The 25,521-nt window shown below is 48.7% G+C and overlaps 2 protein-coding genes across 6 annotated transcripts; one reads left to right on the forward strand and one right to left on the reverse strand.

Annotated features, from left to right (window-relative positions):
• Positions 1-3,481: 3,481 nt before the first annotated feature.
• REM1 (RRAD and GEM like GTPase 1) lies at positions 3,482-15,569 on the reverse strand. 4 transcript variants are annotated; one of them, XM_049869787.1, is made up of 5 exons: positions 15,475-15,569; positions 14,057-14,442; positions 13,003-13,085; positions 8,760-8,961; positions 3,482-6,891 (listed from the first exon to the last, which is right to left on the reverse strand). In XM_049869787.1, the coding sequence occupies exons 2-5, from the start codon at positions 14,394-14,396 to the stop codon at positions 6,620-6,622; spliced, it is 897 nt and encodes a 298-aa protein (XP_049725744.1). In that variant the 5' UTR covers positions 14,397-14,442; positions 15,475-15,569; the 3' UTR covers positions 3,482-6,619. The 4 variants fall into 4 exon arrangements, with proteins under 4 accessions (XP_049725744.1, XP_049725746.1, XP_049725745.1 ...); XM_049869789.1 differs by having other exon boundaries at positions 14,057-14,600; XM_049869788.1 differs by having other exon boundaries at positions 14,057-14,611.
• Positions 15,570-15,963: 394 nt separating this feature from the next.
• On the forward strand, positions 15,964-21,769 carry DEFB124 (defensin beta 124). 2 transcript variants are annotated; one of them, XR_007515451.1, is made up of 2 exons: positions 15,964-16,136; positions 21,571-21,650. XR_007515451.1 is itself a non-coding variant. In XM_049869802.1 (2 exons), the coding sequence occupies exons 1-2, from the start codon at positions 17,899-17,901 to the stop codon at positions 21,726-21,728; spliced, it is 216 nt and encodes a 71-aa protein (XP_049725759.1). In that variant the 5' UTR covers positions 17,895-17,898; the 3' UTR covers positions 21,729-21,769. The 2 variants fall into 2 exon arrangements, 1 of the variants encoding a protein (XP_049725759.1); XM_049869802.1 differs by lacking the exon at positions 15,964-16,136 and adding an exon at positions 17,895-17,956 and having other exon boundaries at positions 21,571-21,769.
• The last annotated feature ends 3,752 nt before the right edge of the window (positions 21,770-25,521 follow it).

The following is a 25,521-nucleotide window of genomic DNA, read 5'->3' on the forward strand; positions in this document are numbered from 1 at the left end:
TAGAAGGGAAGGCAGCCCTGGTAACACCTTTCCTTGCTGATGAAGTGAGACCTGTGTCAGACTTCTGTGGAACTTCTGTGGCACATCTGTATTGCTTTAAGGGACTAAGTTTATGGCAATATGTTACAGCAGCAATAGAAAACAATACACGACTAGGCCACCTGGAGGGGCCACGGGTAGGTGTGTTGGCCGACAGCCCCAGCAGAGATCCCAGTTTACCACCAGCATCAAGCTCCAGACACATGAGTGAAGACACCTCCAGACGATTCCAGGCCCCAACTGTCGAGTCACTCCAGTCCTTGAGTCTTCCTAGCTAGGGCCCCAGAGACAAGCTGTACGCACTTTGTCCTGCCCGAATTCATGACAGAAATCCATGAGCGTAATAAGTGTTTTATGTCACTAAGCTTTGGAGTGGTCTGTTATGCAGCAATAGTAACTGAAATAGGCACCCATCAGAAATCCACTGTCCTTTTCTTCTTCGCTGAGGCCCAATTTCTTCGCAGGTAGCTTTCCTCCCTCGTGTGGCCACGTAAGACTCTGTCCTCAGCTCAGGGCAAACCCTGATAAACCTAAGCCAAGGATTGGTTTAAAGGTGGCTGTGTGACCCGATTCTGGCCAAGAAGAACTGAAGGAAATTTTGCTAGAGGACTTCTGGGAAAGAGTTTCCTTGCTGATGAATGAGAAATGCCCAGAAAGAAACAGCTTTCTTGCTTTTATGGGACCTTGTCGTGTCTGCATTTGAGGCTTTGAACTAGAGTGTCCCAAGAATAAGCCGAGACCCAGAGGATGGCAGAGTGGAAAGACAGAAACCTTTACACATATGCTCAAAGAGGTATGTATAATGTTCATAACAGCATGTCTGTAATAGCAAATAATAATAAAAGTTCATCAACGGGAAAAAGGATGAATAAATCTTGTGTGCTCCTACAATGGAATATTATACAGAGATGAAAGGAATGAACTACAATTACATATATCAACATGAATGAATCTCATAAATATAACACTGAATGTAAAAAGCAAACTGTAGACATATCATATATTTAAGTGAAGTTTAAAAGCACGCAATACCGTGCTTCAGAGAACATATGTATGTACAAAGAAGTATAAAGAAATGCCCATGAATACACTAATAGCTACAACTTATTGAGTCTTATTGTGTGCAAAGCATCAGGCTAATAACATGCTGATCTGATTGAATTCTCACACCAACCTGTAGAGAGAGAGAGAGAGAGAGAGAGACTCTTAACATCCCCATTGTCCAGATGAGAAAACTGAGGCCTAGAGAGGTGAAGTAAATTACCCAGTGGCACATAGTGGTACATTCTTAAGTAGTGAAAGTCTTATTTAATCTTACATGATATGAATTATCACCCCAATTCCAAGATGATGGAACTGAGGCCTAGAGAGGTCCCAGGTCACAAAGAGACCAAATGCCCACTGTGGGATTTGAATTCAGCTCTCTTCCGGTTCCGAAGCTTGTGCTTTTCCACCAACACCTTGTTACAACCATGAAGCATGGGAATGTACGTGAACACACACACACACATGCACATTCCAGATAGAACAGGGAAAACTACACGTTGTTGAACCCAAAGCTCCCATCCCATCTTTAATATTATTTTTAACTGAACCCTGAACTAAACAAATTGAAAGTAAACTTGTATATTTTTTCAAGCTGTTGAACTAGAATGTGCAAATATTTTTGAGACAATAACATAGAGAATTCTACCTTCACCTCTTCACTCTTAAATATTTTGATGTGCCTACGGTCATGGTAGAGCTGAGGGACTCTGAGTCTTTATAAAGCAACTGTAGATGAATTTTCCACGATACCTGCCCTTTCCTTCTCTTCTCCCTTCCCCTTCCCACTCTCAGCCAGGGCAGGGACAGGACCAGCTGTGACCCTCTTTATCTCCTTGCCTTCTTTGTACACCTTGTCAATGTTTGCTAAATGAAGGCATGAGACAGGTCCTGTGAGATGTATATTTTCCACCATGGGGGTCCCTGAGTAGAAGCCTCATGCTCCTGGCTGAGAAGCTGAAACTTTCCACCAAGTCTAGTGATCCTGGGTATCCAAGCAGCCTGGCTGAGTGTCTCGGCCTCCAGATCCAGACCGCCCTCATCTGATCTGGACCAGGCACTTTGTGCTCCTCCCCCACGGCAAGGGGGGACCCTCTGCCCTCTAAGAAGACTTGAAGGCCCCTGGGGAGACATTTGCCTTTCCAGGGCTTTATCATTTTTTCCATAACAGTCTCCTCCCTTCAAGGTGGAAAGTCCCAGCTGGTGGCTGTGGACATTCTCAATGTGTGTTTGTTCTCTGCCTTGCCCCAAGCCCTGGCAACAGGGTATAGGGCAAGGACACCTCCCCTTTTATACCAGCCTGTTCCTGACTTTCGGTACTAACAGATGGTGCAATATATAGGAGTCCTTAACACCATGGGACTGGACTTCCCTTGTCTGAATCCTGAATCTGCTATTTGCTAGCTGGGCAACCTCGGCAAGGTATTGAATCTCTCTGTGCTGCAGTTTCTCCACCTGAAAACAGGCATGGTGATTAATAATATTACCATTTTTTTTCCTCTAAATTTTATTTATTTCGTTGTTGTTGAGAATATACACAGCAAAACATACACCGATCCAACAGTTTCTACGTGTACAATTTAGTGACATTGATTACATTGTTCAAGTTGTGCAACCATTCTCACCTTCCTTTTCTGAGTTGTTCCGCCCTCATTAACATAAACTCACTGCCCCCTAAGCTTTCTGTCTAATCTTTTGAGTTGCTGTTGTCAATTTGATCCCATATAGATAGTTCTTAAAAGACCATAATTCTCAAGGCAGACATTTTTCACTAGTTAAGCTAGACTATTCAATTTTAAGGTGACTTCAGGGGATATTTTTGGTTTAGGGTTTAAAGATTACCCCAGGCTAATATTTCAGGGGTTCATCCACCCTCCATGACTCCAGAAAGTCTAGAGTCTATGAAAATTTGAAATTCTGTTCTGCATTTCCCCCCTTCTGATCAGGATTCTTCTATGGACTCTTTGATCAAAGTGTTCAGTAATGGTAGCTGGGCACCACCCAACTCTTCTGGTCTCATGGCAAAGGAGGCAGTTGTTCATGGGGGCAATTAGCCTCACATTCCATATCCTCTTCCTGTTCTGGACTCTCCTTCTTTCTCTGTTGTTCCAGGTGAATAGAGGCCAATTGTACCTTGGATGGCTGCTTGCAAGCTTTTAAGACCCCAGGCACCATGCAACAGACTAGATGGTACAGCCAAAGGACTAAACATGTTATTAGGCCAATCAACTGGGATGTTCCATGAAGCCATGGCCCTAAACCTCCAAACTGAGGAGCCAAATTTCATGAGGTGTTTGGTTGTACATAAGCAGCCTCAGAAGCAACCCTTTTTTTTATTGTCGTTGTAAACACGTCTATAATATTACCAGTTTTGAAGTTTTAATGAATTGATGTCTGAGAAGCACTTATAATAGCTCCTGGTGATGTAACTGTTTGTTGTTGTTATTATTATTATATCAACTTGGGAAATTCATGTCCTCGCTCGGTGCCTCAGTTTCCCCAACTGACCAATAAAGGGAGAAGTCCTTGCCTGTCTCTTGACAATCGATCTGGGTGTAAATCCTGACTACCTTTCTTGCTGTGTGGCCTTGGACAAATGTCTTGGCTTCTTTTAGCCGTAATGTGTTCATCTATCAAATGATATTTTTTAAATAGAGGATTATAGTGGTGATGAAATGAGAAAGTGTGTACCACGCATGTAGCCAGAGAAGGAGCTAAAAAAAAAAAAAAAGTTAACTATTATTATTTTTTTTAATGGAACTTTCTAAACTATAATGGCTGTGTCGCTGGGAGGAGTATTGTGGTTTTCTCACATGCTTTCCCAGCCATGTCTTGGTCACAGCCTCCTAGAAGTAGAGAGGTGAGGACAGAAAGGGCCATTTTACAGATTGGTTTTATCAATCCATTCAATAAGTATTTGCTGATCACTACTGTGAGCCAAGCAGTCTTGTAGGTGCTGGGGACAGAGCAGCACCAAGGGCCCTGCCTTCCTGGAGCTTTCCTTCCTGTGCGGGAGACAGACAATAAACACATGAGTACGTAAGTATTCCATAGGAGTGCAGGTTTAATCCCTTTATTTTACACATGGGGAACCCGAGGCCCAAGGCGGCAAGAGATTTTCCTAAAGTCCTCTAGTGTCAGAGCAGGGCAAGGATGCACAAGCAGGTCTTCAGAGTCTAGGACATCTTATCTTTAACAAGCCCTCTTAAGCCAATGTCTTAAGATGTGGTAGTGGGAATCAATGTTTATTGAATTTTCCGAGACAAAGGAGTTGCAGTATACATCTTCAATCAATTAATTCTCACATCAAACTTCTCAGGGTGAAAATTGGCATGATCCATTTTAGAAATGGGAAAACTAAGGCAAAGAGAGATGGAGGAGAGCAGGGTTTGAACACAGACTCCCTGCTGGTTCAGGGCCTATCCCCAAAGCCACTTTGCTCTTCTGTCTCCATGGCTGCATACCCTTCCCCCAGCACAGTCTGTCTAGACCTTTCATTTTCCCTCCCTTCCATTCTGGTCTGCACTATTCCTTCCACTCTCTGTGTGGCCCGGGGCAAGCCCTCTCCCTCTCTGGCCCTCAGTTTCTCCCATCTGTAAACTGAGGGGCATTGGATTGGATTATCTTCAGGGTCTTACCTGACTGCCCTGATTTTCAGCCTCTCGTCAGTTTGTAATTATTTTCATCACTTTTTGGTTTCCAGTGTGCCTCCAGTGAGCAGCATCCTGCCCCTTCTGGTTTGCCACCATCTCCCCAGAGCCTGGCACTGCACCCTATCCTTAGTAGGCCCTCAATAATATTTGTGGATGAAGGAAGGAGGGAATGGTGGTAAATGTCCTCAGTTTTCTCAAAGCCACCTCCTGTGCTCTCTCCCCAGCCCTTTTTCCTTTCTCAGCCTCTGGGCCTCCCCGCCCTCCCTCATTCTCCCGCCTTCTCTCCCTCTCACCTCCCAGGGCAGGCTCTAGCCCTCCATCCGGCCTGCATTTTCCGGGTTTGATATCATTTTTTCCACTCTCCCGGCTGCTGCCGGCTACCTCTGCCAACTTTCCACAGCTATAGCCCCTCCCCCTCCCATCCGGACGGAAGGCCCAGACACTCAGCTTGGGGTAGGGGAACACTGTCCTCTTCCCCAGGCTGGGGTTGGGGTGGGAGAATATGTGCCATCACTGCCCCACTGGCATGACTCAGGGGTCGTGGCTGGAGGATATGGTTCACCTGTGCTTCAGTCTTCCTTGGCATCACGTTAACAGGCCGGGATCTGGTTGCCCGTGGCTGGGACATGGCTGGGACATGGCCCATGTGTGGGGCTGAAGTGTCTGGCGGGGAACTGGTAGGGGGGCAGGGGTGTCAGGCGTCCGGGACACAATGGCCCAAGCCTTTTACATCTTGTTCTTCCCTCAAAGTAGTGACACCCTTCCCCTCGAGCTGGAAAATCCTGACCTGACCCCCAAGGCCCAGCCCTCTCCCAGCCAAGCAGGGCCCCTCACTGTCTCCTACCTCCCACACAGCCAAGGCAGGTCCAAGGAGGAGGCTGGGCTCTGGCATCTGGTCCTCACTGGCTGAGTGACCCTCTGGTGCTCACTCCCCCTCTCTGGGCTTCAGTTTCCACATCCGGAAAATAAATGAGTTGGACTACATTGAGGGTCCAACCTGGGGATTAATGGGTTGCATTTCAAGGCGTCCATGACCTCTTCTATGCAAAATTGCGCTTGCAAGTTCATTTTCCCAGGACTGTGGATATGTTAGGCATAGACTCTGGTCAAACAAGCCTGGGCTGGAATTCTGGCAGCTTCATTTATAGAGACTGTGTAATCTTGGGAGCATGCCTTCACCGTCCTGCGCCTCAGTTTCCTAATTAGTAAAACGGTGCTAATAGTAACGCCCTCCAGGTGTTGTGAAGATTACATAATACTTATGACAGCTTAGTACACAGAAACGCCAGCTATTACCTTGGCAGGATAAGTTGCCCAAGATTCTTTCCAGATAACATTTTGAGTCCATAATCTAAAAAAACGGGTCAGTGAGAAAACGGGTCACACTGAACCACAATTGTGCCCCACGGTGCCTCTCTCACAGACCTGAGGCAGGGGAATTGCATTATTTACCTCCATACCCAGTGGTTGGGAGAAGGGCCTGAGCACATAATTGGTTCAATTACTTTACTGATTGAACCTGACACTCAGACCAGCAGGCTAACCCCGTCTGCAGCCAGGGAAGATGGGATGAGAAGGCAGGAGGTGGAGACGCTCTGATCTGGTTTATGGTGGAGGCTTCTGAGGGTTGGCCAAAGTCCAAGGACATGAAAAATTTTTACAAAAAGTACCCACTGCGTAAAAAACCCTACTCTGTGCCCAACTTGAGGCTTCGGCTCCATACTCTGCCCAATTGCGTCCCCCTCTGGAGGAGTTCCTGAGGCTGCGGCAAGCGGGCAGGCCCACGATTAGGACTCCACGCAACCAAGCCTTTGCCCCTTGAAGGCATCTGTGGAGTCCAGGATGCACCCCAGTGTCCCTTACGCCCATGAGGACGGGGGGCCTCAGAGCACAGCCAGGTTGTGGCAGGACTTGGAGCGGGCCTTGAGTGCCCGGCGGCGGGCGCTACGGGCTGTCAGTCGTTCCAGGAAGCGGCGAGCGCGCTGGCCGAGGCTGGCCCGCCGTCGGGGCACTGGTGGCTCCCGGGCCGCACTGCCCCGGCGGCGCAAGCGCAGTTGGCGCACCACGCCCTCGAAGAGCTCGGCCACGTTGTGCTGCAGGGTGGCTGACGTCTCGATGAACTTGCAGTCGAACACCACAGCGCAGGCGCGGCCCTCTGGTGGGCGGGGTCAGGTGAGCGGGGCGGAGCCATAGCCGGAAGGCGGAGATAGAGGTAGGAAGAGAAGTATTCAGTCTCGACTCAAGCGGTTTTTCCTGTGCTTGTGTGCGTGTTAGGTAGGCCTTGTGGCTGGTGCCGGGCGCTCAGAGATAAATTAGACCCGGCTTTGAGGAGTTAGTTCACAGGCTTGTGATTGATACTGGAACTGGGCCTAGAAGGATGCGTGGGTGTTCACCTCGGTGGCAGCAGAATGAGGCTGGGAAGACAGGGAGGCTGGGACCAGCAGATAGGGAAGGGCCTTGAATACTAGGTAAGGGGTCTGACCTACTGGGCCTCAGAATTACCTGGGGAAGCTGGTTAAAAGGCAGATTCCTGGGCCCACTCTCAGGGATTCTGATTCAGTACGTCTGGGAAGCGGCATTTTACCAAAAGCTGGAGATTATGTTGCAGTTTCCCGGGATGGCTACCCACTAGGAGGAGACCTTGGTAGCATAGTGGTTAAGTGCTGCGGCTGCTAACCAAAAGGTCGGCAGTTTGAATCCACCAGGTGCTCCTTGGAAACTCTATGGGGCAGTTCTACTCTGTTCTATAGGTCGCTCTGAGTCGGAATCGACTCGACGGCAGTGGGTTTGTCTGGGTTACCCAGTAGGAATAGGGGGGCAGTGGTGGTTCGTAGTAGAATTCTCGCCTTCCATGAGGGATACCCGGGTCCCATTTCTGGCCGAGCGTGCAGCCACCAACTGTCAGTGGAGGCTTGCGTGTTGCTATAATGCTGAACAGGCTTCGGTGGAGCTTCTAGACTAAAAGGGACTGGGAAGAAAGGCCTAGGAACCTACTTCTGAAAAATCAGCCAGTAAAAACCCTGTGGATCACGACGGTCTGATCTCGTTGTACATGGGGTTGCCATGAGTCAGTGGCCGATTTGATGGCAGCTAAGAACAACAAAAGAACAACAATAGCCCACTAACCATTGGCCTTCTATCTCCAGAATACCACTGGGCTGGGAGGCAGGACCCTAGGATCTAGTGCTTACTGGCTGGTAACCCTGTAGAAATGGCTTCCCCTTTCTGGGCCTCAGTTTTCGTATTTGCAAGTTGAAGGAGTTGTACTAACATGAGAACTGATTAAATCTGAGAAGTGTTGGTTTAGATGTTACTCTGTGGGTAGGGCTATTTTAAGATCTTTACGGGCCCCACCTGACATCATATCAAACATATTAAAATGTTTCTCATCCTGCTTTAAATATAATTTATGTGTAACTTTAAAAAAGTTTTCATTTGCAGTTGCTGGCTGACACAGCATTATGCTTTTTAGATAATTAAAGCTTTGTGGATTTTGAATTTAAAAATTTTCACTGTATTTTGGAGCCCATGACTGTTTTTTGTAGGTCTCAAATGTAAGCCCTTGAAAAGCCTGTAAGCACTGGACCTATCATGTCTGGTGGATAAAGTGTCTCTAACCAAGGGCATGGGGGAGCCAGAGGTGATTTTTTTAAGCAAGGAAGTGACTGAGGTCAGATCTGGTTTTGGAAAACCCTGGCAGCTGGTGAAGAGGACCAGTTGAGTGCGGATAGAGAAGTACGGGGGCTGGCCCAGGCTGGAGGAGGTGTCAGGGTAGGGCAGAAGCTGTGGGCCTAGACGGAGTGGGATGTGGGATCAAGGGAGGTGGATCTGACAGGGCTTCCGGACTGATTGCGGCAGGGTGAGGGAGGAGAAAGGAATGGTGCCTAGCTCAGTTTTAGGCGACAGATGCAGAATGCTTATAAAGTCATTACCCAAGTGGTCCAGGAGACAGGCACTGAGATGGACGAGAAGCAGTGACAATGGGGCCTCAAGGAAGACAGAGGAGGGTGGGTGAGGACTCACCTTCCACGGAGACTTCCCGGCAGCGCACCAGGTCCGCTTTGTTGCCCACAAGGATGATGGGCACGTGATCAGCCTGATGTGTGCGTCGCAGCTGAATGCGGAGCTCAGAGGCGCTCTCGAAGCTGCCTCGGTCCGCGATGGAGTACACGATGATGTAGGCACTGCCCACCTGCAGGCACAACTCCTGGCTCCAGCTTTCATCCTGTGGAGGGGAGACCCCAGGCCATCTCCTCAGAGGGTGCCTAGTCCCTGGCTGGGGAAGGTGGGGGCTGGGGTGGGGGAGAGACTGAGGTTTATACTTTGAACACTTTGAGGGACAAATTCTGCCGTAATTCTCTGTGTCACCTTGGGAAAGCCACTGCTCCTCTTTGAGCCTTAGTTTCTCTGCTTGAAAAATTAGGCTAATGACACTGCCTCGCTGCATTCTCTCGTTCATTCATTCCTTCTGTAGGCTGAGTACTGGAGACAAGAGATTGACTTGTGCCCTTGCTTCCCCTGCCTGCTAGGGAGGATTTGGGCATTGTCTATTCAGTTCCTTTGTCTGGTTTCTGAGGAGAATTCTGCCTTCCCAGACGATTCTGTTGGGCTTCACAATCCAGAATTAAGAGAAAAGAGGAAGAGAGAGAAGTAGGACAGGAGACTCACCTCAGGGGGAGGCATTTTTCAGAGGAGTTTTGAAGAGAGATGAAGGAGTAACTGTGGAGTATAAGAAGAGGGAGTAGAAGGAGTGAGAGGCAAGGGGCATTTTAAGAAGTAGGATCTTTTCAAGCTATTTGACCACAGCAAGGAAAAAACTTGAGTAATTTTGATATATCCTTTTGGTGATAATCTTTTGTCAGTGAGAACACTCTGAGACTGGACTCCTTGGGTAACAACTTTATAAATGTTTCATGACACAGGCCCTGTCCCTCATGTAAATGAAGAGTTATAATGTGATAAGTAACATTAAGTATGATAAGCACATTAAGAGAGGCTAGGCAAGTGGCTGGGTGGAGTCATGAGGGTGCAGTGGGGAGGCCAGAAGAAGGCAACCTAGCAGAATGTGGGGGAGCTTCACAGTGGACTTGTTAGTTAGGCTTTAAAGATGAGCCAGATGAACAGGAAAGAAGAAATTCCAGACAAAGGGAACAGCCAGAGCTTTTGGGAGAAGAAGCCAGAAGAGCTTTCTGATATCCAAATAAGATAAATGAATATGAAAGCATCAGATTCATGGTCAACATCATCGTCAAAGAGGGTAGGTTGTCAGTAACCATACTGATCTATTCATAGGCCAGATAACCTTGGACTGCAATCAGACAGACATGGGTTCTCATTCTGGCCTCAATTTGATTGAGGACAGGTTTCTTACTCCCTCTGGGGCTCAGTTTCCCCATATGAAGAGGGAGAGGGTAGGTCTAGACCATTACTTCATTCGTTCTACAAATATTTATAGAAGATTCTCTGCATGTTAGAATCACAAAAGCCAACTGATGCATGAATTGGTGGGTAAGAATCTCTTCGGATTGTGATTAAAATTATAGATCCCAAGACTCTACTTTGAGAGGTTGTGATTCATTACGTCTGGGGCAAGGTCTGAGAATCTGATTTTTAATATTCTCTCCAGGTGCCCCTGGTGGTCACCTGGGTTAGGGCACTCGTGGATGAGCCAAAGGCCTACCCACTCTGTCATATTCTGCCTCTCTGATATCAAAGAATTCCATCGGGTTCAGGATGGAAGGATGGATGCTTATTCCAATGGGGATGCCACTGTTGTAGACCCTCTTCAGGAACTACCTTCACAGCCATTGGTATGGCCCAGCTTCCCCATCTTACTGGTAGGAAAACCAAAGACCAGAGAAGAAGAGATAACTTTCTCAAGGCCATACAGCAAGCTGGGTGCGAGTCCAAGTTCATGCTTTCTAGTCCAGTACTCTTCCCACGTCTTCCAAATGGGACTCCTGGTCTGATCACTTTCCTTATTCACTAGACTCTGCCTCATAGGATTGTCAACTGCATCCAAAAATCAGATCCTCCCTCATCAGCCTCTGGGCTCCATGACAGTTGGGGACATGTCTGCCTTATTCACCACTGTGTCTACAGTGTCCTGGCCCATTATAGATGCTTAGCAAGTATTTCTGAATGAACAAATGAGTGAAGGAATGAAACCTCAGCAGAAGGTTCTGAGGGTGATGCTCCAAACGGGGATAGGGTGGTGCAGTCGTAGTGCATACGTGGGCAGGCTCTAGGGTCTTATAGACCTGGATTTGACTCTTACTTGCTATCTAAGAACTTTGGACACATTATTTAACCTCTCTGAGCTTCAGTTAGAGGTCCCTGGGTGGCACAAGTGGTTTGTGCTCGACCACTAATGGCAAGGTTGGTGGTTTGAACCTGCCCAGAAGTGCCATGGAAGAAAGGCCTGGTGATCTGCTTCAATAAAGATTACAGCCAATTACAAGGCCAAGAGACAGAAAGGGCCACATAAACCAGAGACTACACCAGCCTGAGACCAGAAGAACTAGATGGTGCCCGGCTATAACCGATGACTGGCCTGACAGGGAACACAACAGAGAACCCCTGAGGGAACAGGAGAGCAGTGGGATGCAGACCCCAAATTCTCATAAAAAGACCAGACTTAATGGTCTGACTGAGACTAGAAGGACCCCGGCGGTCACGGCCCCCAGGCCTTCTGTTATCCCAGGACAGGAACCATTCCCGAAGCCAACTCTTCAGACAGGGATTTGACTGGACAATGGGATAGAAAAAGATGCTGGTGAAGAATGAGCTTCTCGGATCAAGTAGACACTTGAGACTATGTTGGCATCTCCTGTCTGGAGGGGAGATGAGAGGGCAGAGGGGGTTAGAAGCTGGTGGAATGGACACTATGAGAGAGAGTGGAGGGAAGGAGCAGGCTGTCTCATTAGAGCGAGAGTGATTAGGAGTATATAGCTAGGTGTATATAAATTTTTGTATGAGAGACTGAGTTGATTTCTAAACTTAAAGCACAATAAAAATTAAAAAAAAAAAAAAAAAGATTACAGCCAAGAAAACCCTGTGGAGCTAAGTTCTACTCTGTAACACATGGGGTCACCATGAGTTGGAATCGAATCAATGGCAGTGGGTTTGGTTTTTGGTTTAAGCTTCAGTCTCCTCATCAGTAGACTGGGAATCAGAACATGCATTGTGTTTTTGTTTTGATTGAGTGTCGGTATATATGTCCAACACTTAGCACAGGAGCTGACACTTAGGAAGAGGGTACTCCTAAATGTCAGCTGCTGTTGGGAAAATCGTCATCTTCATGATTATTATGCTCATCTGGACCTGGGTTTGTTTTTATGCTTGTTAAAAGGAGTTGGCCACATAGCTCCTTCATCCCTTCTCTGTGCCTGTCACTAGAGCTGTCAACCATGCTTGTCAATCACCAACACTGCCCTCCTAAGCCACACCCTGTGGGCAGGCATCCCTGGGCATTAGGAGAGGGGGTCTACCCCTCAGAGAGATGGGATCCCAGGTGAATTTTAGATCCTTCTCTTGGCTTAGATGCATCTCCTTAAAGTTCTACAATGAGCATATATTGCCTGTATAACAAGAAAAAAGAAAACCCAACAAGAAAAGAAAGGAAAAGGAGCCTAATAGGGGCATCTCCCTGGCTGCTACTCTCTTCCTGCTCCGCAAGGGGCTAAGGAAGGACAAGGTAACCTTTGGTTTCCTCTTTTACCAGCTCTCTAGTTATGATTAATAACAATTATCATTACTACAATTCTCCCCCTCTGTTCAGCATTTTTTCATGCTCCAAACTGACCACCTGTGTGCAATTGCACGAGAACTTTGTAAAACCACCTGATGAGGAAGGCAGGAATAATCGACCCCATTTATGAGATGAGAAAACTGAAACCCAGAGCGGGTAAGTCAATTGGACAAAGTCACAAGAACTGGTAAGAAAAAGAAAGGGGTTCAACCTCAGGCATTTGGGTGCCAAATCTAGTGTTCCTTCCTCTGTACAAAGTGGGTGGGTCAGGTGGGAGGAGGGGTCAGTAAGGAGGGGAAGAAGCACATCCTGGCATGGCCACAGGGAAGGAACCAGCAGAGTTAGAAAAGGGGGTCAAAGTCATGAAGTTCTTCTCTCCTTGGCTGGAAAGCTGCTTAGGGGCTGTGGGTTTTGGGGGTACTGGGGATGGCCCCCACCCCATCCCTGGTCTGTGGCATCCCAGGAGGGGATAGGTCAGGTACTAGGCACAGTACCTTGACTCCCCTTGTGCCATACCAGTTTCTCAGCCTCCCAGGTGTCCACGACCACCAGTGTGGTGTCCTCCCCATCCACTGTGAGGGTCCTCTTGTATACATCTTCTGCAAGTGAGGGAAGAGCCAGATTTCAGGGAGGAGGCCAGGGGAGGAAGCTCCCCTGCCTGGTAGGAAGCTCTACCAGGAGCCCATATATCCCCAGCTGCTAGCACAGTGCCTCGCACATAGTCGGTACTTAGGAAGCTTTCGCTGGCTTGGTTGAGTAAGTGTGGGGTGGTGGGGTTAAAGTTAGGCTGGCAATTCTCTTAGTCCTGCTCTGTCCCTGACTGTGGGCTTTAGGCAGATCATATTACCCTCTCCGGGCCTCAGTCTCCCTCTCTGTAACACGTACAGGTGTACATGTGCACACCTTTCATGTGTTCTCACTCTCAGGAGGGTCAAGGCTGGAGAAAGGGCGTGGTTGGAGTGTCTCCACCTTCTCTCTGCTCTTAACTACTCCCCTCTCCACCCACCTGATGTCCTCTCAGCCAGCCCTGCAGGGGCCCACCTTCCTTTCCCGAGTCAGGTCCCCAGACCCTGTCACTCTCTCAGCTCACTGCCTTTCTTGGGAATAAGGGAACCCAGGGCCCAGAACTTGGGGTTTTGGAGCTTCCATTGGGGCAGGATCTTAGTTTTGCTGCCAGCTGTGGTGGCCATGGATGGTGTCTATGGGACTGGGAGCTGGGGCTGGGAGTTCCTGAGCTGGGCAGAAGCCCACCATTTCTTGACACTTTAGAGATTCATGGAACTCAGTATTGCTCCCTTTATGACATGGAAATGAATCATACGCCTGTTATCCACGAGAAATTGGCAAAATCCTTGCTCACTATTCCAGGACTTTCCCTCCCCTAGACCATAGCGCAGATTGTGCCCTGTGCAACTCTTGGGAGCACCACTCACTTCATAATCTATGTGAATGATGGCCCTTGGAGTTGATCAGTGCATAACTTGTACAGCTGTTCTTGGCAGCCCTATGCCCTGGTGACAGGTCTTTCACTCCTTTGGCCACACCACAGCCCAGCCCACAGGGTCTGTACCTCCCAGCTGTTCATGGAGGTCCCGCTCTTGCTTCCCTGCAAAGAGGCTGGCCAGGCTGGTCTTCCCTACACCAGGATCTCCAAGCAGCACCACGCGATAGAGGGCCTCCCAGGAGCCTTCAGAGTCGCTGGATTCAGAGGACCAGTCATTAGGAGCAGGTGATGGGGTCCGAGCAGGAGGGTTGAGGGAGGCTGATTGGCCCAACCGGGCATGCGGGGATTCGGTTGAGAGCTCTGTGCACAGGAGGCCAGGCCGGTGGCCCCGGGGGGAGAGGGGCAGCGGAGTGCTGGCTCGACGTCGCAAGGGGGTCTTTGCTTCCTGCTGGGTGTTCAGTGTCATCCTGGGGGGTGGTGCTTTGCTCTTTCTTTCCTTTCTTCCTTCTTTCCTTTGTGAGCAAGAAGGAGCAACAAATGAGCCAGGTGCCTGAGCCCCTTCCCCTGTAGGGTTCTGGTGAGCTTCTGGGACGGCTTCCTCCAGAGTCCCTCTTCAAATGGGAGAAGAGGGCACCTCTGCTCCTTGGGGTGGGGTTTTCTGGTTTCAGGCCTAGGGAAAACCTGGGATGGGGTGAGTGCGCAAGTTGTGAAGATACACATGCGTGTACACTCAGAGGTCATTTTCTGTGCCTTGGGGATGACCCACCCCGGGATGACACGCAGGCAGAAAGGCAGCACTGAGGTCACACACACACACGCACACGGTGTACACAGGGCTCTCCCTCTTGTTCATGAAGCCCAGGACTGGCAAGTGCCCCCAGTCCAGCTGAAAGGCGCTAGTGCCCCGAATTGCCCCCGTCCGCCCTTCACCAGCGATCTCTTCCCCACCAGGGGAGGGTCGAGAGGGTAGATGGTGAGTGTTGGGGGTGGAGGATGGGTGGGTGGCTCACTTCTGCTGCCGAATCCCACACGGACTGAGGAGGAGGCAGGGCAAAGTGGGTTGGTGCCCCAGAGGGAGAAGGGCCTGGGGGTTCCTTTGGCTGTAACTTTAGAGTCTTGGTGCCATGGGAACAGCATGGCCGGCCCGCCTCCTGCGTGAAAAATTCAGGAGCGGTTGGCTAGCCGGCCTCCAGCTGCTGTCGGGGGCGGGGGCTGCGAGAGGGTCGGGCCCCAGGTTTGGTGACAGGACAGGGTCCTGGTGGGGAGGTAGGAAGCCCGTAGGGCCTGGGAAAAAATTGCCATTCCTGGAGTTTGGGTCCGATCTTTCCCAGCCCGAGGGTCCTGGATGTGAGCTCCCCCGATCGCGGGCGTTCCTTGTCCGAGACTACTAAACCTTCCCGGCCCCAGGTCCGAGGACCTTCAATCCCGGGGAGAGGGTTCGGGGCCCCCTTTGCTCCTGACTGCGCGGCAGCGCCCTCGTGCAGACGCCTGGATAACTCCGCTCCAACTCGACTAACTCAGCGGCGGGTTGCGCGGGGCTTTACCTGGAGGTGGGGAGGGGTTCAGGGTCCGGGCCACCTCCGCTGCGGGTTGCTCCAGTCTGTACCACCCGCCTCAACGCACAGCCGGTCGGGCTTGTCCTGCCCCGCCGCTCTGGCCGGGGGAGGAGCCACCCACCCAGCCCATCCAGCCCCACCCATTAGGACAGCCCCGGGGTACCCGCCCCAAGGCCTCGGTCGCGCGCTGACTTTTCTTAGTGAGCTTAGCTCAGTTGACCTGCCTCAAGTCCAGTCCCGGGGTGGGAGGTGCGAGAGAAGAAGGAAGGATGGGGGTCAGGATTCTTGAGTCTCGACCCCCCTCTGCACCCACACCTATCCACTCCATCGGTGGGTCCCCACCATCTTTAACCCTCACAGTAACCACAAGAGCGGCTTGTTGAATGTTCAGATTCTCAAGTCACACTCTCAAGAGGCGGATTTAGCAGTGCTGGAGCCCGGTATTCAGGAACCCGTCTTAAACAAGTGTCCCACGTGATTCTGATGCGGGTAGTTGGTGGACCTACTTTGAGAAATTCTGCTCTGGGTGGGAGATTAATTTTGGGAAGTGGCTTGCGGGAGGAGGGAGCCCAGGAAGTTTGCACCGAAGAATTCTGAATATCTTATTTTGGCATCATTTGTTCATTCATTCACCAAATACCCTCCCAAAGGTAAGCACCAGTTACGCTGCGGGGCTTTCCTGTGCCCCGGGAGACCACCGCCGTCTCCTCTCTGAGGAATGAATGTTTGCCGAGCACTTGCCCTGTGCCTGGCGTGGTTGTGAGCACTTTGCCTGGACTGATAGCTCGTTTAATCTTCACACAACGCTAAGAGGATGAGCAGACTGAGGTTTCGCCGGCCCGGGGCCCAGGTCTTTGCCTGCTAGCCAGCTGTCCCTTTCCATCATGGTCCGTGGCTCCTGATCTTCCCAGGGATGTGGGAGGAGGAAAGAGACACTGTGATCTCTGTCTGAAGTGGGCTGTAGGGACCTGGTGATGTTGGCCACCATGGGGCCAGCATCCAGGCTTTTTGAGTGGGAGGTGAGGGCTTGCTTTAGGCTATGTGTGGAACCCTTGGAGACCAGGCTGTACCTCTGGATGGGGTTCATTGTCATGGCTGAGGAGGTTCAGGTGTCTAACTCGGAACAATACCCACAGCAGCCTGGCAAACTGGCTCAGCCTCCGCAGGGTCCTGGGCAAACACCTAAACTCCTCATGCCTGGCTTCTGCCCCTGGCCCCACTCTCTGAGCTTCCCTGTCCCACCTGCAAGATGGACTGTGAGCAGAGCAGCACTGTTCATTGTCCAGGATCTAGGTGACTTGGCTTAGAGTCCCAGCTCTACAGCTCAGTTCCTGTGTGGCTTTGGGCAAGTCACTTCCCCTCTTTGCATTTCAGTTTCTTTATTTAAAATCCAAATCTGAATAGGTTACAAGTTTCTTTTGTCTACAATCCCGAAGTCCATACTTGGTATTCACGCTCTGGCTCTTCTGTCCTCTGCAGATTCATTTCAATTTCAACCTCTCCTCCCAGCAGACCCCTTGCTCTGGCCATGCCCCACTCTTCCAGGCACATTCTGATCCTTCTCCCAGGAACGCTCTCTCCCCCACTCATCTTTCCCGATGCAACTCAGATGCCTGTGTCTTAGACACTGTTCTGAACTCTGTACATGTATTATCTCAGTGGCCTTCAGACTTTAGCAATGCATTGGAACCCCCTGGAGGGCATATTAAAACACACCTTGCTGGGACCCACTCTCAGAGCTTCTGAATCAGTAGATTTGGGGTGGGGCTTGAGAATTTGCATTTCTAACAAGATCCAGGCGTTGCTGATGCTGCTTATCTGGGAGCACACTTTGAAAACTATAGTATTTCACTTAAACCCCTACTATCTCCTTTTCAGAGTAGACCTGAATACATGCTTGTTTGAATGGGTTATTGCGTCTGGTCTTGGCTTTTGACACTGGGAAGGGAAACCTCCATTTATTGAGCTTTGCATGGGAGAGTTTTGGCCTTCATTTCATAGATGACAGCCTGGGGCTCAGAGAGATTAAGTGACTCGTCCAAGGTCTCACAGCAATTTGGAGGAGATGCTGAGATTGGACTAGATCTTTCTGAAGCTAAAGCTTTTCTCACTCTCTCGGGTGAAGAAGACGTCCAGTTTCTGACCCCAGGAATTGCCTCAGAAAATTCTGTCCCTGGCTTCAGAGCTCCTCAACCTCCCCAGGGGTGTGGCTGACAAGTCCTTCACAAGCTGGCTGAGATCCAGCCGCGGCTTTGGGACCACACAGTCTCAGACTTCCACTTATGTCTGCTGCCCACAGCCCTGCCTTGATCTGCAGCCCAATAAAGTTTGGGCGGCAGGCAGCAAGGCTCAGAAGGCTGGGCTGCTGTCTCCTGTGTTCTTCCCAGTGGCCTCCCCTGGAGCTCTGTGGCCATGAGACAGCTGCTTCTGTTCATTGTGGCTCTCCTGGTCCTGGGTCATGTGCCGCCAGGTAACATCACCTGTGTGAATGTGTGTGTGTAGTAATGATGAATAGGCTGTTAGGTTCCAGAGGGCTGAGGGGCCTAGACTAGTGTTTAAGCTCTGGCCCTGCCACTGACTTGCTGGGTGGCTTAGACCAAGTGGCTCAATCAGTCTGAGCCTCTGTTTCCTAATCTGTAAAATGGGATTTAGTCAGCAAATAATCCATTTGAGAAATATTAATTATGTGCCAGGTACTGTTACAATTGCTAGACGTCCAGGAGTGGGAGAAAACAAAGCCCTTTCGTGGAGCTGACATTTTGGATGGTGGAAACACAAAATCAGCAGATAAACATATCATCTGTAAGGTGGTGATAAGTGCTAAAAAGAGTAAACGCAGGGCCAGGGGTTAAAGTGGTGGGTGGATGGGGGGCGGTAATGAGAGTGCTGATGGGTGTGGTCAAGGAAGGCTTTGAAAAAGTGATTTTTTAAACTTTTTTAGTTTGGAAAATTTCAAATATACATGAAAACAGAGAGAATAATATAATGAACAAGGGGAGTTTTTTAAAACTTTATTATGGAAAAATTTAAACCTATGCAAAAATAGAGGCTAATGTAAAGAGGTAAGTTTTTAAAAGAAACCTTTTTCTTTTAGAACTTTCAAACACAAATAAAAATAGAAAGTAGTATATAAAGAACCCCCAATCTCAACAACTATCAACTTGAATCAACCCTGTTTCGTTATTCACTGCCTTCCCCCTCCCCTCCAGGGAATTACTTTCAAGTAGACCCCAGATGTCTTATCATTTTATATAAGGTGAATTGGAGCAGAGATCGGAATACAGTGAGGATATTCAAGGGACAATTGTTCCAGGCAGAGGGAGCAGCTAGGTCTGAGGCAGGAAGATGCTAGGCGTGTATGAGGAGCAGCAAGAAGCCCAGTGTGCCTGGAGTGGGCAGCACAAGGAGGAAAGGGGCGGGGGCGGGGTGGGGAGACAAGGGTGGGGATGAGGTCAAAGATATGAGGAGGGGAGAGCAGACCCCACAGGAGAAAATAGCAGTATCTCGAGATTGTTGGGAAGTTCAAATGTGATGCTGTGTTAAAAGCAGTTATCATACTCTTCCAGAATAATAGAAGATTGAGGGACTGCTTCCCATCTCATTCGAGGAGACCAGCGTTATCCTAATACTGAAACCACACAAAGATACTACTAGGAAGGAAAATTACAGACCAATATCCCTCATGAATGTAGATGCCAAAATCCTCAACAAAATATCAGCAAATCGAATCCAACAATGTATAAAAAGAATTATAGACCACGACCAAGTGGATTTATCCCAGATTCACAAGGATCATTCAATTAATGTAATTCATTGTATTAGCAGGTTAAAGAAGAACAATTGTATGATCATATCAATAGATGTAGAAAAAGAGTAGTTATTACAGGAAGTGCCCCCGTTGGGAGTCAGGGTCTTGGTGTCTGGTTCCAGACCCACCACTTACTGGCTAAGAGAGGCTGAGCAAGCTTCTTCCTTCTTTTACCTGTATAATGAGAGTGGACCCTGGTGGCTCCAACTGTCTAAACTGCCAATCTGATCATCTCAGATTCCACCTATTGAGCACTTCCTATGTACCAGGCACTGTGCTAAAATAGTTGACTCCCCTATAAGTGCTGAGTCTTCTAGGTGAGCAATCTGAAGCCAAGGTCACTCAGCTGGTACACGACAGAGCTGGGATTTGATCAGAGGCACTCTGAGCTCAAAACCATACTGTTAGCCATCATACCACATGCCCTCCTGAGAGTGTGGATTCTCTGCCTTGAGAGACTTTCAGGTCAGCACTCTATCATTTGAAGCTTTTCCACCATGGAATGATGGCAGGATGGGCTGTGGAGAGGAAGGAGGGGCTGGATGGCTGAATAAAACCTGTGGATAGGCCCAAGGCATTATTTGGTTTCTGTGGTTAGGCTACAGGACACAGATCAGACCGCCGGATTAGACCATGGGATCTCTTTTAAACCAGGGAGAGGCAGGGAAGCCTTTCCCCTCCACCTTCGCACTCAATCCTAGTTCTGCAAGTAGGGCCTCTGCTTGACTGAGGCCTTCTGTCTGGAAACGTCATCGTAGCAGACACGCCTGTCTAAGTGGTACTAGTCTCTCATCGCTTCCCCACACCCCAATTTAATTGGCCACCACAGCACCCTGCTCGTTTCTTTCAGGGTACTTACCACAAATGCTACTTATATATTTGCTTGATTTTTAACTGCCTTCCTTGCTGGCTGGAAGCTCTTTGAGGTCATGGACCACAGCATCTTGATCATTGTGTCCCATGTTTGTTTAGTTAATAAATGAAAGAGTGGCCCCGCTCCATGCTGTGACCAAAGACCCTTGGAGAGGGTACAGAACCTGATTCCCAAACTCTTACCTTTTCCATGGCTCATGGTTGGAAATTCCTTCACTAAGCCTTCACATTAAGCAGGTCTCTAAGTGGTTAAGAGCTATGGCTGCTAACCAAACTGTTGGCAGTTTGAATCTACCAGCTGATCCTTGGAAGCCCTGTAGGGCAGCTCTACTCTGTCCTACAGTGTCACTAGCAACAGGAATTGACTTGACAGCAATGGGTTTGGTCTCTGTCCTACAGGGTCACTAGGATTAGGAATTGACTTGACAGCAATGGGTTTGGTCTTTTTTTTTTTTTTGGTATGTGTGAAAGGCAGTTTGTGTAATGGTTACAAGTGTAAACTCTGGAGCTAGACTGTCTGGGTTTGAATCCTAGTTCTGCTCCTTAATGGCTGTGACCTTGGGCAAGGTTGTTAACCTCTGTGTACCTCAGTTTCCTTACTTGTAAAGCAAGTGTTGTAATAAGACAGAGTTGTTATGAGTCGGAACCAACTTGAGGGCACACAACAACAACAACGTAACTGTAAAGTGTTGCTATGAAAAGCACTTAGAGTGTGCCTGGTGTTTGGGTTAACCTGGACAAGGATTTAGCTTGTAACCAGCGGTCTAATCTGTGTCCTGTAAGCTAACCTGGAGTGAGATGTGTGGTCTAATTTGTACCTAGTACCAATTTGTACCTGGTGGCCCAGTGGTTAAGCATTTGGCTGCTAACCTAAAAGGTTGGCAGTTCGAATCCACCAGCTACTCCTTGGAAACCCTATGGGGCAGTTCTACTCTGTCTTATACAGTTGCATTGAGTCAGAATAGACTCGATGGCAATGGGTTTGTTTTTTTTTTTTTTTCAGTGGTCTACGAGAAGCCCTGGTGGTGCCATGGTTAAAGCACTTGGTTGCTAATCAAAAAGTTCAGTGGTTCAAATTCACCAGCTGTTCTTTGGGAGAAAAGATGTGGCAGTCTGCTTTTTGTAAAGATTACAGCTTAGAAATCTTTACACAACTAGTATAAATCTTTATACAACTGGTGATCAATGGTCTAACTTGTGACCTGTGGCCTAACCCTTGATCAGTGCTCAAACCTGTGACCATTGGTCTAATCTGCCACCCATGGGTTGCTCTATGTCCTATGGTCGAACAAATGACCAGAGAGCTAACTTGTGACCAGTGATCTAATCTGTGACCTGTGACCTAACCCTTGATCTGTGGTCAAACCTGTGACCAGTTGTCTAACCTATGGTCTTCTGCACAGGGAGAAGTGAATTCAAACGGTGCTGGAAGGGCCAAGGGGCCTGCCGAAATTACTGTACCCGGCAAGAAGCCTACATGCACCTGTGTCCAGATGCTTCCCTGTGCTGTCTCCCCTACACGCTCAAGCCTCCACCGCGCCCCAAGGGTGAATATTCGTAGCTGGTTCTGGGACTGGCTCCCTAGCTTTCCAATAAAACGTATGCTGCCTGGCTGTCTCTTCTTGCTGCCTCCACCACCCCCAGAGGAGGAGGAGCCCTGGGTGAGGAAGTAGATACTTGAGTGGGTAAAGGAAGGTGAGGTGCTTGGGGACAGTGGGTACTAATGACCATTGTAAATGGTTCCAGTCCTGGCTACATCACTTTCTTCTGCCCACCTTCAGAAAAGTTACTTAGCCTCCATAAGTCTCCTCAACCTCCTCATCCGTAAAATGAGGATAATTATAATTTTAGGGAATTAGGACATGACAGAAGGAATGCAAAAAAGAAAGGCAGAGTTAATAATAAGCCCCTGGCATTCAGAATGAGATGTTGCAGCAAGACATTTGGCTTGAAAGGCAAAGCCCTCTTGGGAGTGAAAGGGATTTTCTGTGTTCCTTTATCTCCTATTTTAGCATTTCAAGAATCTACCTAGGTGAACAGGACCATGACATCTTATAAAAGTAAAATTTTCATATAAATAGGAAGGGGAGATAGAGAAAAAGTCCACCTCATCCAGGCCCAAGGCATTGTGGGGACAAGAAGGCAGAGAGAAGAGATGGTGCCAAGGAGGGAGGAGGCAGGCAAACATGCTTTCTAGGTTACTCTCTCTCAGGATTGTGGTTAGCTGAAAATAACAGGAAGCTGGACTTGCAGGGCATTATCTGGAGGTAGGCAGGGCAAGCATCTCTGGGATCCTCTTGGCCTTTCCCTCGGAGTCACAATATAGCTATCAAAACTTCAGGCTCATGTCCTTGTTTAAAGCAGGAAGGGAGGGAAGTGTGGTACCACCTATGTTTCTCCCTTTACCAGGAAAACAAAAACTTTCCCTGCAACTCCCCTTAGCCAACTCCTGCTTACATCTCATTGGCCAGAACTGTGTCACATGACTATTCCTAGATGTAAGGAAGGTTTAGAAAGAAAGTGTTTAGTTTTCCAGAGTTTTATAGCAGGCTTGAGCTTGGGAACAAGGGAGTTGGGCAGACCCTCAGTGTCTGCTCATCTGCTCCCTGAGATTGAGCCCAGAAAGGAGGAGGCACATTGGATAAGCTAAGTGGAATGACAAGGGCAGAAGGGCTCTTGCCCACCGCTCTTTGAGTCTTTCGTGGATGATAGCTGTTCAGGGTGGACCTGGCCTCAGTCCAGGTAAGAGAGGTGAACCTTCACAATCAGGCTATAAGACATTCAAAATATGTATGTCACATCAGAAGGGGTGCTGATGATGTGGCTGGAGCAGGGTCTTGGAGTCTACCTGCCTGGGCAGGTGTTAACCCTTTAGTTCCTGGTATGAGAAGGACCTGGGGGTAGGCGAGAGGCAGCTGGAGTAAAGGAGGGGGGTCCCCCAGGGACTTGGGCAGCAGGTTTTTGCCAACCATGATAGAAGCGTTGAATTATTTTCATAACAAAATGTTCCACCTGAATATTAGTCCTGCTCCTGAACCTCCCTCAATTCCAATCTGGTCTGGATGTTGAGCTGAGAGCCATTGGGCCTGTTTTAGGGCCCACTGTGGTGGGAGCAAGGTGAGCTTGGTGGTCTGGAGGAGGGCTAAGAACCGGTTTGAACTGGTTCAGTCGTGGCCAATGCAGGAAAACTGGTACAGACCTGAATTTTTAAGATAACCAGAAACAGGAAAAATTACACGTGGAAGCCCTAGAATGGGAGACTCAGAATAGGCATAGTGGGCCCTTTTAGGAGCCTAAGGCATGAGATCCGATTATTGGAAGGACTATGGAGAGCAAGACACAGAATCAGAGCGGCCTGGTTGGCCGTCATCTTTGAGCAGGGCACCACTGTTTCTGACTCAGCTCAAAATCAGTAGGGCAAGAGATTTGGTTGCTATGTAACAGATACATTGCCCTTGTTTTCCAAGAGGGAGATTAAGTTTCCAACAAGGCTTCAAACTGTAATTTCTCCCGTTTCAGTTACTGTTCTGGTTCACCCAAATTTTGAAAGTTCGGATCTGTTCTAGTTTTGCTTCCTCGGCCATGACTGAACTGGGAAGAACTGGTTTGAAGCCCTGGCCTGGAGCCTAGAAAGAGGACAGGTAAGAACCCCAGAGAGGTCAACAGAGCCACCGAGAGATGAAGTGAGGTGGCCTTAGCCTAGTATCACCACTAGGCCTCAGTGAGTCAGAGAGACACCTGAGCTGTTTACTAGCAATGGCCATAGCCTGGAAGCCAAAGAACACCTCCAGTGGTAGGCCCAAGTCACCCAGACCCCAGCAGGTGTCCATCAGCACCAGACCCTAAAAACTCCTCAGCCTTACCCCAGCTGCCATATTTGGAGGAGTAGGGAAAGGAGGGATCTGAAAGACTGAGCAATTATACCAGAGACTGCGTCCCTCCAAACACAAGAAACCTCAAGAGAGTACTTGCTTTATTGAATTGGACCAAGCTTTAAGCTGATTGAACTAAATTTAGTCCTGCACCCTGACCCTCTCCTCTTCAGTTGTTTCAGAAGGAAGGAAGAAGCTACATTTTCTTTGGATAGTCTGAGATGTGAGTAACTTTGTGACCCTGTTGCAATGAAGATGGTGATGATTGTGGGGAGTGGGGGGTCAGACAGACTCAAATTCACACTCCAGCTTGGCCATGTACAGGCCGTGTGACTAGGGCAAGTCATGTCCCGTGTCTGGTCCTCAAGTTCCTTCTCTGCAAAATGGGAAGAGTGACAGCTCCTAATGGGGTAGCTGTGGGGTCAAAAACGATCATTGGGCACTTTGTGTGTGTTCTGTAAACAAAAGTGGCTAAAATTGCGACCACTTCTAATGACCAAGAGGTAGGACCCTGGATGCTGACCCTCCTCCTCCTCGTCTTCCTTCTCCTCCTTCTCTTTTTCCGCCTTCTCCTGTCTGCTTTTTTTTCTTCCCTGCACTTTTTTTACAAAATTTGAGACTTCCAGAAAAGCTGCAAATAATCCCCATATACTCTTCATTCAGTTTTCCCAAATATTAACGTTTTATCACTTTTATCTTTTACCTTCTCTCTCTCTAAACACACACGTACACACCTCACAGATTTTCTGAACTGTTTGAAACTAAATTGCAGACGTGATTCCCCTTTTCACCTGAATGCTTCAGTGGATTTATCCTAAAAGCAAAGGAGTTTTCTGATGTAGCCACTGTGCAATTATAAAAATCAGGAAATCAACGGTGATAAAATACCGTTTTTTTTTTTTTTTAAACTTCAGACCTTATTCAGATTTCACCAGCTACTCCAATGAAGTCCTTTATAGCAAAAGAAGATCCCCAGATCCCATGCTGTGTTCAGTGGTGTCTTAGTCATCTAGTGCTGCCATAACAGAAATACCCCAAGTGGATGGCTTTAACAAAGAGAAATTAATTTTCTCACAGTCTAGCAGGTTACAAGTCCAAATTCAGGGCATCAGCTCCAGGGGAAGGCTTTCTTTCTCTGTTGGCTCTGGAGGAAGGTCCTCATCCTCAATCTTCCCATGGTCAAGGAGCTTCTCAGGTGCAGTGACCCCAGGCCCAAAGGACGCGCTCTGCTCCTGGTGCTTTCTTGGTGGTATGAGGCCCCCAACTCTCTGCTTGCTTCCCTTTCATCTCTTGAGAGTTAAAAGGTGGTGCAGGCCACATCACAGGGAAACTCCCTTTACACTGGATCAGGGATGAGACCTGGGCAAGGGTGGTGTTACAATCCCACCCTGATCCTTTTAACCACAGGCAGAGATTATGATCCACAACACATACGAAAATCACAAAATGGAGGACAACCACACGTGGTCTAACCAAGGTGAC

This window comes from Elephas maximus, chromosome 25, assembly GCF_024166365.1.
Source record: "Elephas maximus indicus isolate mEleMax1 chromosome 25, mEleMax1 primary haplotype, whole genome shotgun sequence".
NCBI lineage: Eukaryota > Metazoa > Chordata > Mammalia > Proboscidea > Elephantidae > Elephas > Elephas maximus.

Coding starts and splice junctions, on each gene's coding strand:
- DEFB124 (XM_049869802.1), top strand. CDS start 17,899: ATGAGACAGCTGCTTCTGTTCATTGTGGCTCTCCTGGTCCTGGGTCAT. Junction 17,957..21,570: donor CCTGGGTCATGTGCCGCCAG/GTAACATCACCT, acceptor TCTTCTGCACAG/GGAGAAGTGAATTCAAACGG.
- REM1 (XM_049869787.1), bottom strand. CDS start 14,396: ATGACACTGAACACCCAGCAGGAAGCAAAGACCCCCTTGCGACGTCGA. Junction 8,962..13,002: donor CCTGGGAGGCTGAGAAACTG/GTATGGCACAAG, acceptor TCCCCTCCACAG/GATGAAAGCTGGAGCCAGGA. Junction 6,892..8,759: donor CCGGGAAGTCTCCGTGGAAG/GTGAGTCCTCAC, acceptor CCCGCCCACCAG/AGGGCCGCGCCTGCGCTGTG.